Source organism: Strix uralensis, chromosome 5, assembly GCF_047716275.1.
Source record: "Strix uralensis isolate ZFMK-TIS-50842 chromosome 5, bStrUra1, whole genome shotgun sequence".
Taxonomy (NCBI): Eukaryota; Metazoa; Chordata; class Aves; order Strigiformes; family Strigidae; genus Strix; species Strix uralensis.
The window spans coordinates 71,514,623-71,533,573 of NC_133976.1; the positions used below are offsets into that span (position 1 = coordinate 71,514,623).

At 38.0% G+C, this 18,951-nt stretch overlaps 1 protein-coding gene across 2 annotated transcripts in view; it reads right to left on the reverse strand.

Annotated features, from left to right (window-relative positions):
- The window catches only part of FGD4 (FYVE, RhoGEF and PH domain containing 4), a 118,008-nt gene that overhangs the window by 8,115 nt on the left and 90,942 nt on the right, over positions 1 to 18,951 (reverse strand). For both annotated transcript variants that reach the window (XM_074871567.1, XM_074871568.1), the window contains exons 6-15: positions 17,012 to 17,157; positions 12,653 to 12,809; positions 10,762 to 10,900; positions 9,761 to 9,819; positions 8,987 to 9,133; positions 7,348 to 7,520; positions 4,550 to 4,580; positions 4,281 to 4,376; positions 3,753 to 3,878; positions 60 to 200 (exon numbers count right to left, since the gene is read on the reverse strand). In XM_074871567.1, the coding sequence (XP_074727668.1) occupies positions 60 to 200; positions 3,753 to 3,878; positions 4,281 to 4,376; positions 4,550 to 4,580; positions 7,348 to 7,520; positions 8,987 to 9,133; positions 9,761 to 9,819; positions 10,762 to 10,900; positions 12,653 to 12,809; positions 17,012 to 17,157 (1,215 nt within the window). The remainder of the gene's footprint in view (positions 1 to 59; positions 201 to 3,752; positions 3,879 to 4,280; positions 4,377 to 4,549; positions 4,581 to 7,347; positions 7,521 to 8,986; positions 9,134 to 9,760; positions 9,820 to 10,761; positions 10,901 to 12,652; positions 12,810 to 17,011; positions 17,158 to 18,951) is intronic.

The window sequence follows — 18,951 nt, forward strand, 5'->3', positions numbered from 1 at the left end:
TTACTGATGAGCTGAAACTGTTTGCAGCTATCCACATTCAGTATTTCTAAATTACATACCTCCAAGATACCTTTCTTCTTCTTTTCTTCACTGTCTCTACAACCAATTATAACATGATAGCAGTCCTTACAGACTTTGTTCAATTTATTGCCATCATATTCAAGGTGTGCCTTGTAATCAGAACATTTCCAGCAAACCACCTTAGAAACAACAACAAAAAAAAATTTAAGTATTTATAAAACTTTATGAAACCAAATTTAATTAAAAATTAGTATTATTTTTATCTACTTAGTAATACATTGTTTAATCACACAGAACAAGAAAGATAATGCCTTTACAACATGTCCACAATAACTTAACTGAAAATAATGATTTTCCAAATCTGTGCCACTGCTTCTTAACTAGAAGTGCTTTTTACGTGGTGGAACTTTGTACTTTGCGTAAAATCACATTAGGCTTTCAATTGTATCTGTAGGTTAAAGTTAGCAATAGAATCAGAATATAGCAACCGTACTGCAGGAAGAAAATCCTCCAGTTTAAGTGCCAATCTGAAAAGGTACATTTACCATTTTTTTTCTACATAATCTCAGAAATGTACAACTGAGATGCACTTTTAATGATAAAATTTAATAAAAACAGAAATGGCTGGTTTTGTAACCTGCTAATAAATATTAAATTTACAGTTTTAGAATCTGTTCATAAGTACACAGAATAAATAAGCCAGTATTACATTGATTTTTCTTTTCACTGTATATCTATATATAGATTAGAATGGTTTGGGTTGAAGGGACCTTAAAGATTATCTAGTCCCAACCCCTCTGCCATGGGCAGGGACACCTTCCACTACACCAGGCTGCTCAAAGCCCCGTCCAACCTGGCCTTGAACACTGCCAGGGAGGGGACATAAACAGCTTCTCTAAGCAACCTGTTCCAGTGCCTCACCAGCCTCACAGTAAAGAATTCCTTCCTTACATCTATTCTAAATCTACCCTCTTTCAGTTTAAAACCATTACCCCTCCTCCTATCCCTACCGTCCCTGATAAAGAGTCCCTCCCCATCTTTCCTGTAACCCCCTTTAAGTACTGGGAGGCTGCTATAAGGTCCCCCTGGAGCCTTCTCTTCTTCAGACTGAAGAACCCCAACTCTCTCAGCCTGTTCTCATAGGGGAGGTGCTCCAGCCCCCTGATCATCTTTGTGGCCTCCTCTGGACCCACTCAAGCAGGTCCACGTCCTTCTTATGTTGGAGGCCCCAAAGCTGGACACGGTACTCCAGGTGGGGTCTCATGAGAGCAGAGTAGCGGGCGAGAATCACCTCCCTTAACCTGCTGGCCACGTTTCTCTTGATGCAGCCCAGGATGCAGTTGGCTTTCTGGGCTGCGAGCGCACATTGCTGGCTCCTAGTCAGTCTTCTTCCAACTGCTATCCCGAAGTCCTTCTCCGCAGGGCTGCTCTCAATCCACTCATTGCCCAGCCTGTATTTGTGCTTGGGATTGCCCAGACCCATGTGCAGGACCTTGCACTTGGCCTTGTTGAACTTCATGAGGTTTGCACGGGCCCACCTCTCAAGCCTGTCAAGGTCCCTCTGGATGGCATCCCTTCCCTCCAGCGTATCAACCACAGCCCACAGCTTGCTGCTGTTGGCAAGCTTGTTGAGGATGCGCTCAATCTCACTGTCTATGTTGCCAACAAATAAATATTAAACAAAATAAATATAACTGAAATGCAAGAGAGATCTGAGTTCTTTCATTAGAAACGTTTTTCCACAGAAATGTTCTTCCAGGTGAAAAAGATACCCTGCATTAAAAAATATGAGTGCAGTTATTTCAAGAAAGAAAGGCAGACAAATGGAGTTGAACCACTCAAACACCTGAACAAAATTTTATTGTGGACCAGGACTCTGCAGTACTAATCTAGATCACTACCTTCAACTAGTCTCTCTAGAGCAGGGTTCTCAAGTTTTCCTCCGCCATGAAGCCCCTTTAAATACCTTTTGGGGCCATGGACTACCAAGACTTAATTCAAGATTTAAAGCACTAGACTGCATCAAATATTTATTTCAATTTTCTCATGAAGGGTCTTCAAATTTGGAGGGAAGAGGAAATAAGTTAATCTGTTAATGCTCACACTCCTATTATAATATCTTTATTGCAATGATTTCATATGAATTTAAAATAATAGCATCAACACTCTTCTTGCTCAAATGGCCCATTTTATGGTATTTTAACATGCTAATTCCAAATTTGATGCCAGTTTTTACATCAGAATTTGATGAAAAGTTTTTACAATTCTTCTCACCTCCCCCCTTGTTTGTCTGTGTTCAGTCACCATATATTTTTGTTTACAGGTCCAGGGCTACCACTTGGAGGAACAGACTTCAGCCCCATTGTGGCCCTAAAGAGGGCCGTTGGGTTAAGAAAATGTCTTTAAGAGAAAAACTGCCTAGTTAAAGTGGGTCCCACCAACCATACTAGCACCAAATATACTAGCATGTCAGGGCAGACGGGGTGGGGGGCTTGAGTACAAGAGGGCATTGAAGGGAGGGGGCTGTGGGAAAAGGAGGCACAGCGCTTGCCACGGGCCAGACCAAATGTTTCTGGGTTGGATGGTCCCCACCCCTGATTTAAGCCTTCACAGACCCCCTGTGATGACACTGTGGCCCCCAGGGGTCCATAGACCACAGACTGAGAACCACTGCCCTAGAGAATACTAGTTAAGTATTCCCAATTAGTCACTGCTGAAAAGACACCATCACTGACCCAAATTAATTCCCATGATAAAATGTTTAAAAATTAAAGTGCAAGGAGATCCGATAGAACTACTACAAAAGGGAGTAGTTAGGAGTCTAAACAAAATGGGGAATAAAAAGGAAGGGTACAATCTTAACACAGGAGTTTTAAGACAGAATGATCTGGAAAAAACCCCAGATGACAACTATATAATCAATCATTCAGAGATTCTGAAAAAGTCTCTAGTGTCCTGCAAAGCATAACAGTAGTGTTGTGAATGTGGTAAGCTTCATACCGTATAAAAACATTAGAAAGAAATTATACAAGATAACCTGTAAGACAAAAATTAAACCTGGGCTTGCACTACCACCTGCTGGAGAAAGGCAGAGCTGCTGGATGTCAAGAAAAGAGCACAGTATGTTTGCTCATCTTTTATTAATTTCTGAAAAATCTCAAGTCACCACTATCTCAGTCATTTTAAAGTGTCATATGTTACTGCAGCACCATACACGGAAAGCAGCTGTAATACTCTCTCCCTTTCCAAACCTTCTCTGCTTCCCTGATGCTTCATGCATGTTCACAGTTACACACTGAACCCAGTGTGGAACAGCTTCAAGTTAACCAATTGCAGGTCTTCGTGGTCTTCTTGCGAAGAGGAGAGAGAAGGTAGCAGAATGGGAATAGGAGGCAGCCAGTGCTGCTAGGGATAATGCTGGCTTATGCCAGTTTCAAGTGGTCTTGAAACTTGAGATCAGTGGAGGCCACTCAGGAGTAACAGTGTAGTATGTCCAGGGGCTTGGGACATTTTACACAAACATGCATCTTCCTCTGCTGTAAATTACTTCCAAATTTACCATGACAACTAAAGCAGACAGAGGACCCCTTGTAGTATGCTATACACAGCTTCTGCTTTTGGCCACAAGCACAGCAACAAACTGCAACATAACAAGCAACCACCAGAAGCAGGTGCTTAGACCAGTTCCCAAGCCTGCTCACCAGCTACAGCAGCTAGTGTTTGGCACTTACATGTCCACATGCTCGGCAGTGGTGCCTTCTCCTTGTCAGTGCATTAAAGGGTTCCTTGCATTTCATGCACATGGTTACTTCATTGTCCCGTATCCACCTCGGTGCTCTCTTCCCCAGCTCAGCATTCTGAAGGGAGACAGGGGGAGGATGGGTGAATAAAAAAGAGCCAGTCGAAAAGTTGTGCAGTACTTTAAATAGAGAAAATAATGATTCTCTTCCTTTAGAAAGGAAATGGCAAAATACAGCTCAAAATACATTTTGAAATCTATACAAGAAATAACAAAGAACACAGTTAAAAATCATTATGTATCACTGAAAGGGTACTCTGTTATGTATTTCAAGAAAAAAGAGGCTTTTTTTAAAGGTTTGGCATTATGAAGAAAAACAATTACCAACAAGATGACTGCTTTGTAATTCCTCTGCTATAAGAATGGTGAGCTTGAAAACAAAGTGTCTGCCAAACTTTTTCCAGTTATTGAAGAACAAAATGGGTACTAAGAAGGTTACAAAGGAATAACAGCAACTTACAGAAACCTCAACAGGCATGTCTTCATATTCTTTAGCAATAGCATTTCTGAATGTTTCATTCCTCTGCTGAAAAGCTTCTATAGTATTCTGAAGCGCCTAAGGAAACAATGGATAAATTCCTCAAAAACACTACATTTAAAACAGACTCTCTGCATTCTGACCTGTTACTAATTAGCAGAGGGAAACTACAGCCAGAAAATATGAGTATCACTTTTTTGATTGCTTCAGTGAAAAAGTGTTTAGAAAATAAAGAATGTAGATGAATTTACCTTTATCCATTCTTCCTTATCTTGCTCAGAACTAAAAGAAATATTTGACACATTAGTCCAAAACTAGTTCAGGAAACATTATCTCACTATCAACAACTTATTGCAAAAGCCAAGCTTTTGAAGTAATTCTCAAGAATTTAAACATACTAATTGTTAACTGTGCAGCTTAAAAAAACCAAACACACAAAACAAAACAGAAAACAAAAGTAGAGTTCAGGCTTCACAACTCTGCAACCACTAAACAGTGAATTCAAGTTGAAAGATAAATTGAAATGAATTTAAAAGTAATAATACTATTTGCATTATTAGCCTTTTTTTCCCTTTTTTTTTTTTTTGAGAACAGGATAGAGAGGAAAAGAGGGCAATGCAAAGTTTAGGTGTAGATGATTTTGTCTTCTCTCATTTCATGCACTACTAAGTTCACATACACACGTCTCCTGTGTATCTCTTAAATCTTCCTCCCTCCCCAACAAAAGTCATTTCCTTAATGCTTTTTTGTTGTGGCTGTTGTTTAAACTCGTCTACAGTGGCAAGAAGAGGAAAAATGCGTTTTAATACCAAACAGCAGAAATTTCCCTCTTATGCATTAGAGCAGATACAGATGAATTAACAGTAAGTACAGATGAGATATACAGACAGGACAGATATGACAGAGGAAGCTTATTCAACTCTCATCTTCTACGACAGCTTTGTCTTTAATATATATTATCAGAATTTTGACATTTAAATCTTTGGAAAAGCATCTTATATCACAAGTAACAGTACTATTAGAAAGTACTGGCTAGTGTGAGCAGTGAAGACAGTGTCTCTGCAAACTTAAGTCAGAAAGGTAAGAACTGAAAGTGGCCCTCTCTTTGGATAATGATGGGGGGGCGGGGGGCAGGGGGGGGACACGACACCAAACTCCTGTAGCTGTGCAATATCGGCCATGCAGAATTTTATTTTTCTATGGATTGTTACAAAGGATGTGAAAGAGAACTTACAATATCTCAATAAAAACAGCTCCTCACATGTTGTTTTGCAGTATTAGTACAACTTTTAAGCGAGTCCTAAACAAGTGTTCCTCATGCCACCTACCATCTGCATATGAGGCAGAAGAAACATGTCTAAACAGTCAAAATAATTGTCCCTACCTGCTTACATTAAAAAACAAAAGATGGGCTATGAAATGTCATACCATATCAGCAACCTCTCAAAGAAATAATCTACCAGCTGTTTAAAACCAGTGATTGAAAATGTACTCAAACAGTATTCTGAAAAATAAACAGAAGCCTACTTGTAAAGAAAACCCCAAGGGTAAACTAAACATTACAACACTTAATACAAGCTCATGATTTCAGGACATTAAAGTATAGGGTACATACAATACTCATACAATAATCAAGATTATTCTAATATAATTGAATAAGATCTTGTTTGGTGTTTATTCTTTCACAATTTTGTACAGACTTAGTGCGTTCTAAAAATGTTCATAAAACAAAAACATGAAAACATGTTCTTCTCACACCCAAAATAAACTAATGCAATAAACTTCTAATTACTGGTAATTCAGTAAAGTTGACAAAATAAACTTACTTTGTTGCAGCATTTTTCTTCCAATTAAAAAGTACTTCACAAACAGTACAGCAAGATGCCATCTTTCACCATTGAAATTAACGTACGGTGTAACAACTTGCCAAATACTTAGAAAGCTATCACAGAGCAATTTATAATAGATGCGATTGATAGCCAAAAACATGCTCCAAAAGTCTTGCAGAGATTAGTGGAAAGCTTTTTGCTGTCATTTTTCAAAGTATATATTTAATTTCAAATTCAGTGATACTCTAATAAATTTCTACATGCTGTTGTATTTCTGTATTCACCGCTGTTACTCATTAAATATTACAATTTTTTTCCCATAAAGGAAAGTAGCTTGCAAGGTCATTTGCTAGCAAGCTATGATTTGTCCCCAAATAACATGGTGTCAACACAGAACTGTATCCGCCACGGACATCCTCCTGCTTATTTAATCCTTGCCCCTCTGCAATGAAATCCTGCTTGCTAAGAATAGGATCTTTAAGCAGGTCCAAAAGGAGAGGTAGCACACCCTACTTCATTTGAAGTGGGACAGTCTAGACAGGGAAGATTTAGTCTAGGCAATGCAAAAAGCAACAATGGGAAGGTAACCCATCAAGAGGAGAATACAAGGACTAATAAGGAAAGCAGACAAGTGCCAGTTAGAAGACTGCAACTGGAGGAAAAGGACCAAAGAACTAAAAGGAAAACTTGCCTTTCAGGGTGTGGTTGATACTTGGGACCAGAGAAAACATATAGACTGGAAACAGGCCTGAGAAATGGAGGAAAGCAGGTGCCCATCTACCGCTGTAGAAAACTATGTTCTGTGGACATAAACCCATCAGAGTGGAGAGTTCTGTTGGATGGACATGCCCTGAGGTGAACAGACTCATTCGTACCAAGGTGGCTCAGGTACCCGAGGCAGCAGCACTGCCCAGAGATTAACAAACTCAGTGTCTCAAAATGCTTAAGATGGACAGATTGCCTTTGCACCAGTTAGGTATGCTGCTTTCAATTTTCCAGCCAGCCCATTCACAGCTATTTTAGGTATTTCTGCAAAGTAAGGCAATGCATTATACACTCTAGATGCATCTTCTACTCCAAGAGACAATTTTTGGCATCCTAGACTATTTTCAAAACACTGATATTAAGACGAAGCCCACTGCATCTTTCTCCAAATCTATTAGTCCACTCTTGTGTGTAAATGTTTAATCTTCCAAAAATGAGATAAAAAGATTGCTTACCTGGCCTGCAACTCCAGTGTTCTCTCTTTTCCAGACACTTGAAAAGTGTGTGGATATTCTTCATTATGAGTTTCTATAATCTTCATACCATCTATGCCAACTCTGGTTCGAACTGAGAACTTTGATCCTACCAGGCTGAATTTGGGGACGCAGTAGAGCAACATATTGTTAAACTGGAGAAAAAAAAAAATAAACACACAGCTTTGCATTAACAAAAACACAGATACAGCCACAGTTTCTACTGAAAGCTGGACAATATCGCAAAGCTAGACCTGGTGGGTGAGAAAGCAGGTTCTTTACTGCTTGGTTGATATACGAGAAGACCAAAGCTGTAATGCCAGACAAATTATTTTTCTTATTTGTTTAGAAGTAAGATTAAAGAACAGATTCAGTGGCTAGAATAGTAATTGCTCTGTAAATGCAGCAGTCTTCATGACATTGATTATCAACTATACTCAGACTGTGTATTTTATACCACTGTAAAGTTTTTGTTAGAAAAACCCATTCTTATGCCCCAATTCTGAAAAACCTACTCTAAACTGCAGAACTCTTTTCTTCAGTGTATACATTTACATTTACCCTATACCAAAACCATTTGGTTTTGTAGAAGTTGTAACTAATATTATTTGAGGATATTATTTGTCTTTTCTCCAAAACAGAAGAACATTTCTTAGAGAGTTTTTATTCTCTGAAACCCTTAATATCACAGGAAAATTATAATAAACGAGACAAAGATATATTCCTTTATTAAAGATTAGAACTTTAAATAATGTTTAAATGTCTAAAGCCACAGCCTAGAAGCACAGTTATTAAATCAGATCTTTAGTTTTTCATTTTCTCACATTTTTCTCAAAATTAATTATTAAGAAGAGAAACTCACTTCAGTTAAGTCCTTTTTCATAGAAATGTTGTCTAGCCTATTGCCTAGTCTCTATCACAGATACAGCACATTTGAACTTGTCACTTCTCATGTGAAGTGCACATCATTTTAATCAGCTGTCTAGTCTCATCTGAGGTCTTACTATTCAGTGATTTCTCCTTGTGTGAAGCACAGATAAGCAGGAGTTGTGCCTCAACAACCTGTTATTACTCTTTATTGACCAGAAGACATGCAATGCCAGAGGCCCATAAGCAAAAATGTATTAGCAATTTTTAATGCATGGGAAGCAATGAAGTACATCAAAACTTTTCCAAGGGAGTTGTAAGGGAGCATGGCTGTAGTTTGTAAGTTCCAAGACAGGACACAGGCACGTGACGAGAGGATGACCTGCCACCATAACAAGCTCCCACAAGACCGTAAGACTTACTGGAATCTCAATACACAATCTATCAGCACTAAAATCCTAAGCTTTTACATTTCAGTTTCATGAGAATATCAAAGTTCTCATGCTCTAGGACCTAATCAGGAGCCACTTATTTAAAAGGGAGTTTCTGGGCACTGGTTCCATTTATTTAAAACCATGTATTCCATTCTAAATGGTGATTTCAGGCTTTTCTGTAAGCAGTATAGGGTTTACTCACGCTCTAATATCATCAGGGGAAAGGCACTGACATCAACTAGAAGAGGATTTCCCTCTCTGGTAGTGCAAGACTAGAAAGGTATACAGCCACTCCCGCAAACACAGGCCACCGTACTTACTAGGAAAAGATACCGTTCTTGAGCAGACGTATTGCGAGCAGCGAGTTTAAGGATCTGTCCTTCCTTTATCAGTTCATTTGAAGGGTTCACAATGTCTTCCTCTTCTCCCAGCATCTCATATATTTCTAACAATTTCTTTAGATTTTCCTTTGCAGTGAAAATACAGTTACAAAACTTATTTAATTAAAAGCACAGATCTTTAAGCATGTTTAAATGAAGTTATGGGAGCTTGCATTAAATCCAGAGAATGTTCACTTTGAAAAACATATATACCTGGTATATACGGTCAGCCATGCAGACTGATTAACTTAGTTGATACGGTAACAAGTACTTTTAGAAATGTTGTCTCCTTGGTAATTTTAAACATGCAGTTATACATACAGCCTGCGTTGTTTCTTTTCCAAGACATCTCACATACTTAATGAAATACCTATTATGTCAGTCCAATATGGTAGAGAAATAGTAACTACTCTTTACAAACATTATCCTTCCACTGACAGAAACAAGGTTGAGTATCCAGTGTAGTATCAGCTATTTGAGCCAGGAGAGGAACCCAGTCTGCCCCATTTTCTGATTTGAGAGAATTAGGTGCAATGGTAGATTTTGTCTATCATTCCCAGAAGCTGTATAAATACATTAAGTAGGAGCAATCACTTGGACCCAGGAAACCCATTTTTGCCATGTTAGGGAAGATTTTCAATTCACACTCCTAGCTTCACCAAATACTCAAATATAGTATATTAAAAAGTGAACTGGAAAACAAGGATAATTTACCATTTTTCTTATTGCACTATTCGAGTGACTTGCTGCAGTGGATATAATTTCCAAGGATTCTAAACAGAAGAAAAAGAGAAGTAAAACCAAAAAGCTGCATCTTTACATATTTATACGTTACATAGGAGAAAAAAAATGGACCATTCTATAAAATTGTTTGTAATTTTTCTGTAAATTACACACTATAATAAATTTCTTAAATTATAAATAAAAAGTAACCAAGGTAAAGTAGAAAGCATAAGAAAGTCAGCTACCAAATAGAAATTATAATCTGGGAAGATCAAAAGATAATTATTGCAGATTCCTTTAGAGCTTCAGCACTTATAACCACATTTTTTGTGGACAGTCATGGCTCTCTCACCTCTTTTCTCAGAGTAGTCCAGAATGTCAATCTACATTTTTAATTGAAAGAGCTCATATTACAAATATTTACAGTAATGGTACTAACAATTAAATATTTTTTAAAAGTTATTTGGCAAGTAATTTTGAACAATCCTTGGAAATATCTTGAACTGTTCTTGTGCAAATACAGAGAGGAATAAGTTTTAAACTGGGCTGTTCTTTTTGCCTACAGGAGCTTAAAAATACAATGATGAGTCTAATGCCACTTTTTTTACAAATAAAAGACATACATTCCAAATGCGCATAAAGCAAACCAAAATGCCAACAAAAACAAACAAAAAAAACGCAAAGAGAAAACCACCACAACTCCTGATCATCTGCAAAGCAAATAAATAAAAACCTGTGTGTTATTCCAAAACCAAAGCAAAACTTATGTGCTCCAGGAGAATACTAAAGGCTTTACAGTTTTTATATTAACTTCATCCACTATTCAAACAGATTTTTTTCAAAGAATCCTACATATCCACTGAAGAAATTCTACATTTCTTCTCAGAGGGACTTTGCTTCTTCATTTTATTTTTCTGGAAAAGATCTTTAATTTACAGTATCCTCTTACTAGTATCTTAATACAGCTCTTTTAATGGCTAGAAGATATTTACTTTCAGCATCTTTCCAGTCTAGAGAATCCTGAGGCAATTTCCTTAGGTAGTCCTTTAGAAGCATCTCGTAGCGTGGAATGCGTTGTACTGGTTCTAGCATGTGATGTTGCAATGTCAAATTTCCACACACTTTTTCCTTCTAAAAAATTGCAAACATATTTCAATGTAGTAGGCAAAAATGTTATTGAGATGTAGTAAAATAAAAGTTAGGACTGATAAAACATAAATGTATTTTGAAACATGCATGACAGACCTTTTGAAAGAAAACAGAAATACTTTACCAAACCAAATAATTAGAAATTCTTTCGTGAAGATAATTGTAAAAAGTTTTCTAAGTAGCCAGTAGAATTCACAAATAAAAGTGCTACCAAAAACCCCTGCCAAACTCCAGTGTATTTTAACTTAGTTTTGTAATAACTCAAAGGAATTACAACTGAATAAGAACAGTTCGTGGCTGTATATTAGAAAACAATTCTTAAAATATAGCTTTATAGCCCATTTATCTATCTGAGAAGGGAGTGCTTTCTTTGAGTTTCATTCATAACGTAACCCCCCTCAGAAGTGTTTTAAGATGCATATTCATTTCCATAATCTTAGATACGATTAAAAGATTACATTAAAATACACATAGTTGTCTTCCCTGGCTTAGAATCACAAGACCCTATAGAGTAGTAAAATTTAAGCAGAAATACCTGATCCTGTTTCTAGCTGCTCAGTCTGCAGTAGGAAGACACATACCTGACAATTCACAGAAAAGTCTACAGGGAGCACTAGAGGGTATAAAACACACCTTTGACAAGAATGGTGCATTGCTTCACTGCTAAGCTTTACTTACCTTTTATGGCTCAGCATTTAGGATTATATACTTACTTCCAAATCTCTGCATAACAGCACTGGTGTGAGCCAACACAGTACTTATGGATCCAGTGCAGGGATCTAGAGTTGCACTGATATGTCACTTTATCCTAAAACAGTATTTACTTTTGGTATCTATGAGAAACTGTAGTATTTTTTTAGTCTTCTCATGTTTCAGCCTTTCTACTTTGGTCCCCTGTGTTGCACTGGTGCAGTGGCTTGACCTTGGCTAAATGCCAGGTACCCACCAAGTCGCTCTATCACTTCCCCCCCTTCCCCCTTTTTTTCTCAACAGGGCAAAAAGGGGGAAAGAAAATAAGACAGGGAAAAACCCCAACCCTTGTGGGTAAAACAACAGCAGTTTTAATATAAGCAAAGCGAAGCAAAGGCCCACATGCGGAAGCAAAAAGAAAACAGATTTATTCTCTACTTCCCATTAACAGGCGATGTCGGGCCTTCTCAGGAAGCAGGGCTCCGATACGTGTAGTGGTTGCCTCGGAGGACCAAGGGTGACACCCCCCCCCACCCCCCACCCCCCCCCGCTCATTTTTCCCAGCTTTATACTCGAGCAGACGTCATATGGTCTGGAATATCCCTTTGGTCAGTTCGGGTCAGCTGTCCTTGTTGTGTCCCCTCCCAAGATCTTGCCCACCCCATCCCACTGGGGGGAAATGTTGGAAAGAGCCTTGGTGCTGTGTAAGCACTACTCAGCAGTAGCCACAACACCAGTGTGCTATCAACACCCTGCCAGCTCCCAACATAAAACACAGCACCATGAGGGCTGCTACAGGGGAAAACCAATTCCAGCTCACCAGACCCCGTGCAACTGGAAAGGATGGATTTGTGGGGGTATATGTACACACGTGAAGGGAGAAGGAGAAGAAACAGAATGAGGTGTGAAGTGGACAAAAACAACAACCCTTAATTCTAAGGGATTTGGTATTTAATTTTCTCTTTAATCCTTTTTCACCCACAAACCTATATGTTTTTATACACACTTGTATTACTTTGAGATCTACATTATTCTCCCCATTACCTGAATGTCTTGAATAATGAATTTGAATTGAGGTGACCGTTCAGTCCATGTTTTCACCAATTCCATTGCATTATCAAAATTCTTGACATACTCTCCATACATCTTGAGGAAAGGAGCTAACTTTTGCAGAATATCTCCAATTCTGGGGGTGGTAGTCCTGCAAAGTAAGAGGGTGGAATCTCAGAACAAACAGGAAAGAAAAAAAGTCACACTAGGTTACAAAATGGTTTCATGTGTTTAACAGAGATTCCTTCTGTTTGGGATTGTCTCTTCCAACATAACCATTTAAACTGACCAGCATTAACATAGAAAGAGTGTTTGTATCCTCTTTGATGATGTGTAAGCATTGTAGGTCATGTAGAGCACTGAAGAAAGAAAAGCTATCTATAATGAAAAACTTGAAAGATTTTGTTTGCAAAACATGGTCTAACTTATTTTATTTGCAGTTCCTTAAAACTACATTATCTTCTTTTGACCATACTTTACCCTCTAAATATCTAGCCTGTGGTTTTGAGGACTAAATCCATACTGTACCACTTCCCTTCTGTGCCTTATATAAATATGTGTATTTACAACTTTTAAAATTCATTATTTATCTAAGAAAACCTATGAAGTACAGAGAATCCTTTGGATTCCAGTCTTTTGTGAGAACTTTCTCACATCTTCCCTGAATACTGATAGCATCTTCAAATAAAACAGAATAGTAGAGAAACTGATGGAGAGGCAGAGAGAAGCTGCATTCTCAATGCACGCAAAGAAAGTGGAACAGCACACATGCATCTCTGAGAACTACGATAGGAAACACGTTTCACATTTCATTCTCAAGGACAGACTCAGAAACTTGGTATCTCTGGATTTCTGAAAGTGTGAAATCAATGTTGTGGTAGTGGTCTAAAGCAAAGCAATCTACTGCAATTACTTCAGCGGTCTACTCCAGCACACCACTTCTTCAAGAGAAAAGCTGTGCAAAAGGGAAAAGTTATCTGAATAGTGAATGTTGCCAGGACTGGCAAAGGCTGGTCCAGCTCCAGCTGCCTCCGGGGGGGCAGAAGGTACCTGTGTAAGACCTGGCAGAGGTCTGAGCTACTGCTGGATCTGGCAACTAAAGAAGGGGACAAGATAGGGTGGGAAGTTGGTCTCTGAAATCACCAAGGCTCTCCACCCTTAATTAGCTCCACGTATTTGTTCAATCACTCTACATACAAGCAGACACATACACTTTCAAAGGCAAGCTAGCAATTTAAAACAAGAACCCTCTCCTTTGATTCACTGAATGTTATTTTCCATGGATTATCATTTTATTGCAGTGCAGCATATTTTTTAACTGAAAATAAAATACAAATCATGCTGATTCCAACAGAACCAAAGAAAATGTCAATAAATTTCCAGAGGTCTCCAGAAAAACAAAACCACAGGCATTAAAGTTTTCTGATAAATTTAACAGATAAGTAATCATAAAATTTTGCAATTAAAAAAACCTTAAAGCAGAAAAGACTGTAGCAATCCTTTGTTTCTAAAGAAACTGGCACAAAAAAGAATACTTCTACTTAGCTGTTTTACAACTACTACTAGAGAGACATTCGAAGAAAATGTTAAAACTTTTATAAACCAAGAAGGAGGAACAGTTTGCTATGCCTGCTCTTTGGATACCTATGACAGCTCATTTACCCAGAGTTCTGCAATTTCACTGTCTCTGAAGAGTAAAAAAATTTCACAACTACTTTTCATGCAAGGCCCTTATATGTCCAAAGACTGAGGCTGTAAAAACACAAATTCATCATCATTTCAGGTAAGAAAAACAAGGTCAACATCACACAAAGAGGTCTGAAAGAATAGCAAGGATGAGGGAAGTTGCAGAAAGCAGAACCTTCTGAGAGCAGCATCCTTCCTTGACGGACATACAAAGTATAGGTAACTAATTCATCTCATATTCAAACACTATGCACCATGAGTCAAAATATGAAGTTCTACTAAATGCCATCAGGTCCAGGGCAGTTACTGTTCTCTTGGATAGAGAGATCTCAGAAAGAGAAATGCTGTGGACCCAAATCAGCACTGAGCTACTGCCAGACAACGAAGACAGCAACATTGTATGGGTCAAGAAATAGGACTTTATGCTGTAACACAGGTAAAGAAACACTTTGTATTTCTGTTATCAGACCACAACAGTATTCACATTTGTATTCTAAAAACTCAAACATGAAATAGCTGGCCTACTAATCAGGATTTGTAGCATCTCATCTAAAACAGTCATGGCTGCAAGAAAACTAAGCAAGGGTCTCTAAAATCACAGCACAGCAAAGGCGGCTACAGAAAGACTGCTTTCTCTTCCAATACACAAGCTAACAGGTCATCCTCAGGTACAAAAGAGAGATCGGTATTTTGTTTGATGTGGGATCACTGTTATGCTCTATCATGCTCTCTTCATTGGAAATATATTGCAACAAGGCTGTTTCCAGTATTTTCAAGCCATATGTTGTAACAGAGATATTCAGCTCCAGCTGTTGTTCAACTCATTCAAAATGCAACTACCAGACAATTTCATTTCCACTCAATAAGCTTAGATTCACACTGCCTTTTCTTCTAAGAAAGGAGAATCTGTTGCTGATCTGCATTCTCGGTTGCAACACTATATATTTTTACCTGTTTTTTCAAAACAAACCACAACTTGGGGAAGGTGTCAGAAATTTTTATCCAGCTATTTTTATTGGAAGCTAAAGAATAACGGAAGTGGTGCACAAGTATATTCTATTGGTAGGTTTAAGTATTTTCTATGTCTAATTAGGGGAACTACTGAGGAAAGTGAACTCTGTATCTGGCAGAAGCTGTTGTGCCAGACAATTTCAGAGACTGGTAGTGGGAAGAGAAAGTTATCTCAGATTTTTCTTTCAGCAATGATCAGAAATAGTTTTCTTCAACTGCATCTTTTCTTCTAACTCCTCCCAAAAGCATAACGTTTTAAGAACATTTAAACTGGCTGTCTCAGTTACAGCACAGAGGTTGTTTCCAAGCAGTGTGGAAGAGATAATATCCTTAGGATGCAATTTATTAGTTTTGCACCAATAGTCAAAGCTCATCTGCAAAACCACTTTTTGACCTTCGAAGCTATATAATTATACACACAATATTAGTGAGCTATCTAGCATTTTGCAAATAAGGTAGTGCAACCCATCTTCTGTGCTCTATGAAGTGCCTAGAGCAAAATTTTAAGAGTACATCATGAAATCACTGACATAATGTAGTGTAATCTGGTTTTTAATCAATACAGTAAGTTAAACTCCACTTCTCATGAATATAGACTCTATTTTAATCCAGGCATTTGTTTCCCTATCAGATTTTTTCAACTATTCTATTTCAAAGAATCATCATTTTAAAAGGGAATCATCTTACAGAGTCCAGAGACATTTAGCTGTTGTCTAAAGCACCACTGTGTGGTCTGAGATTTTCATATATGTCACAAAAATACATTATTTCTCAATTTTTAGTGTGATTTTTGACAATTAAGAACTTATATGAAAGTGTAGCTGGAAATGATATACAGAAAAACACTTGAATTCCTCATAAGAAAACCTAGATAACATGGAATACAGAAGTCAAACAGATGCTGAGCTGAAACAACTGGACGAAACAATATTTGTAATTTTTTTTTTTTTTTTTTTTTAAATGAGGTGATCCCTTTTCCCACATAAGGTAGGGAAGCAGCAATGCTTTGGTACTTTTAAGAGACAGAAAATACATGGTTATATTTTAATATCTCCAGGACTGCATACACCAAGGCAGGATAAAAATCTTACAATATCTTTACATGATAGTTACAGAGTATGATCAGAGCACGCCTCACCTACCCTTGCTTGCTCCAAGTAGAGGTCAAGAAAAGCTGGGTGAAAAATGGCCCCAAAATATACCTGAAATGGATTTTAATTTCAAACAGAAAACCAAAACACAGAAAACCAAGAATGTATCCCACCTTATTACAGAAAACAAGAATGACAAAGGTTACTGTGCTACAAGGGTAGCACAAAACACATACATATTATTTATCTCAATTTTGTATTCCGTGCAATGAATTCATCAGGTAGCACATAACTTCAGTCTGAACCCCTAATTTAGCAAGGCATTTAATCATGAGTAATCTCACTAGCTTCAGTGAGATACATGTCCTTTATTTTGAGCAAATTATGCAAGTCCTTTACTGAGTCAGAACCCGATGAAGAGTGGAAGAGCAGATGTTCTCCTACCCACGGTACTTCCTGGGCCTGGAGCACTTAATTATGAAGGTACCTTCCCTACCTCAACCCTGTGACAGAGTTTCTACAGACACAGTTTTAGTAGTGTATTAACCAGTGAATTGCCTCTTACCATTCTTGCATTCTTTTCTCAAGTTCTGGAAGTAAGAATTTACTGTGGAAGGCATTTATTGATGAAATGTTAGAAAAGATTTTGTTAATCACTTCAGCTGGAAATGAACCTCTGTTTGCTTCCTCAAGGAGTCTGGAATAGAATACCTGCAATACAGAAAAAGAGCCCCAAACCTATCAGCCTGTTATCTTTAATCAATGGAAAGCCACCTATCCATCCCTCCTATTCCAACCGAGGCAAGATTAATATTTTAATAAGATAGACAGGTAATGACAAACTCATTGTCTTTCCCTCACCAGAAATCAAAGCCAGGAAAGCACTGCAGGCAGAGCAGACATAAGGAACGCCAAACTGAAGTAGTGCCATTTTGGATCTACTCCAGCCATCCTGTCTGTTTTAACAGCTAGATCATCTCAGCTTTCCCAGTCTTCCAGTCATATTTTCCACTCTTGCTTTCTTTTCAATTAGCATGATGTCTGATCACTGTTAGCCCAACCACTTTCCTTGTATGCTGCATCCCCTTACCCTTTCGAAATCAAAGTAGCTGGCAGACTATGAGCAGTCCCCACATACCATTTAAAGAACAAAACAGGCCCAGTTCTGATTGGGCTCTACTATAGTCTCTTTTAAAAACACATTCTTTTCCATCAGTGAGCTCTACCTGACTAGATGCAGCTACAAAATGGCTAGAGGCATATGCAGCTGTTAATGTGCACATCACATAAAACAGTGTTTATGGTCCCTCTATCTCCCTCTCCCATGCTTTAATGGTCTGTATCTCCTCAGAGAGGGCTTCAGAAGTTTGGGTAAGGGCTCGGGAAAGAAGAAAAGAGTCTGAAGACAGGAACTTTGATAATCCCAACTGAGACAGCAAAAGTGTCTGGAAAGGAAAAGCCATACGCTTTCACATATACTTTAAAACATGCTCACTTTGCTGCGCTTCCAAGAGAACAGTTAGTTGATTTTGACAAGTTACTTTGAAGACTATAAAGGTTACATAACTTTTTAACCAAGTTTAGAAACATAACGGTCCCTTCCCAGTCTTCTGCTTTCCTCTCATTAGCAGCACTTGAGCAGCTGTGCTTGAAACTGATTTTTTAGAACTCCGTCCAGTTAATATTTGGAAAACAGGCATTGGAGTAATGAACTTATGATTGCAGCGAGGAAAATAATTGTACATTACCCATCAGAAAAACCTATGAATGATGTAAACATTTTCCTTCTTTATTTTTAAACTTCTCTAAATCAAAGCTCTTTTTCCTGCAATACTTTGTCTTTTAAAAACATACCATGTATCGATTCCAATGTGGGTCTACTACGTAGATCCACTTTCATGAGGACAATTACTTAGATCCCCAAGCAGCCTGAACAATTATCATATCAGTTGAGGCTTTTTACTTTTCATCTTTATAAGACTTATGCATTAGGCCTGAGAAATTTAAACAGCTATGTCTGAGAAAAATACCATGGAGTAAGGCAATGCAAAGCTATGGGTATCCAGGTAAAATAGATGTTTTACATGAGAAAGTAAACAAGACTTTTAAAGAAAAATAGTCAAGAACTACAGACTTTCACATTTCAGAAATAACAGTTTGATTCTACAGAGCACAAGAATTCAACCTTTTCATTGCAGGAAGAGTAATTTCTGTTCACTTCAATAATATTTAGTCTAAACATATAGTGGGAAAATAGGGGATATACAGTTTAGAATGAACATCTTCCTAGGTTCTTTGGCACTGAAGAAAAATCCTGATCAAGTGGCTCAAATGTGAAAGATTTTGTAATTTTCTAGTGGGTGGGTGATTTCAGTATTATAAAATGATACCCTTCTCTGTTTCACCAGAAGCCAAGAAATTGTTATCCATCCTCTTTGTTGGAGGGGCTACCAGTATGAACTACTATTGCTTATAGTGACATCTACACACAGAGAACATATTGCA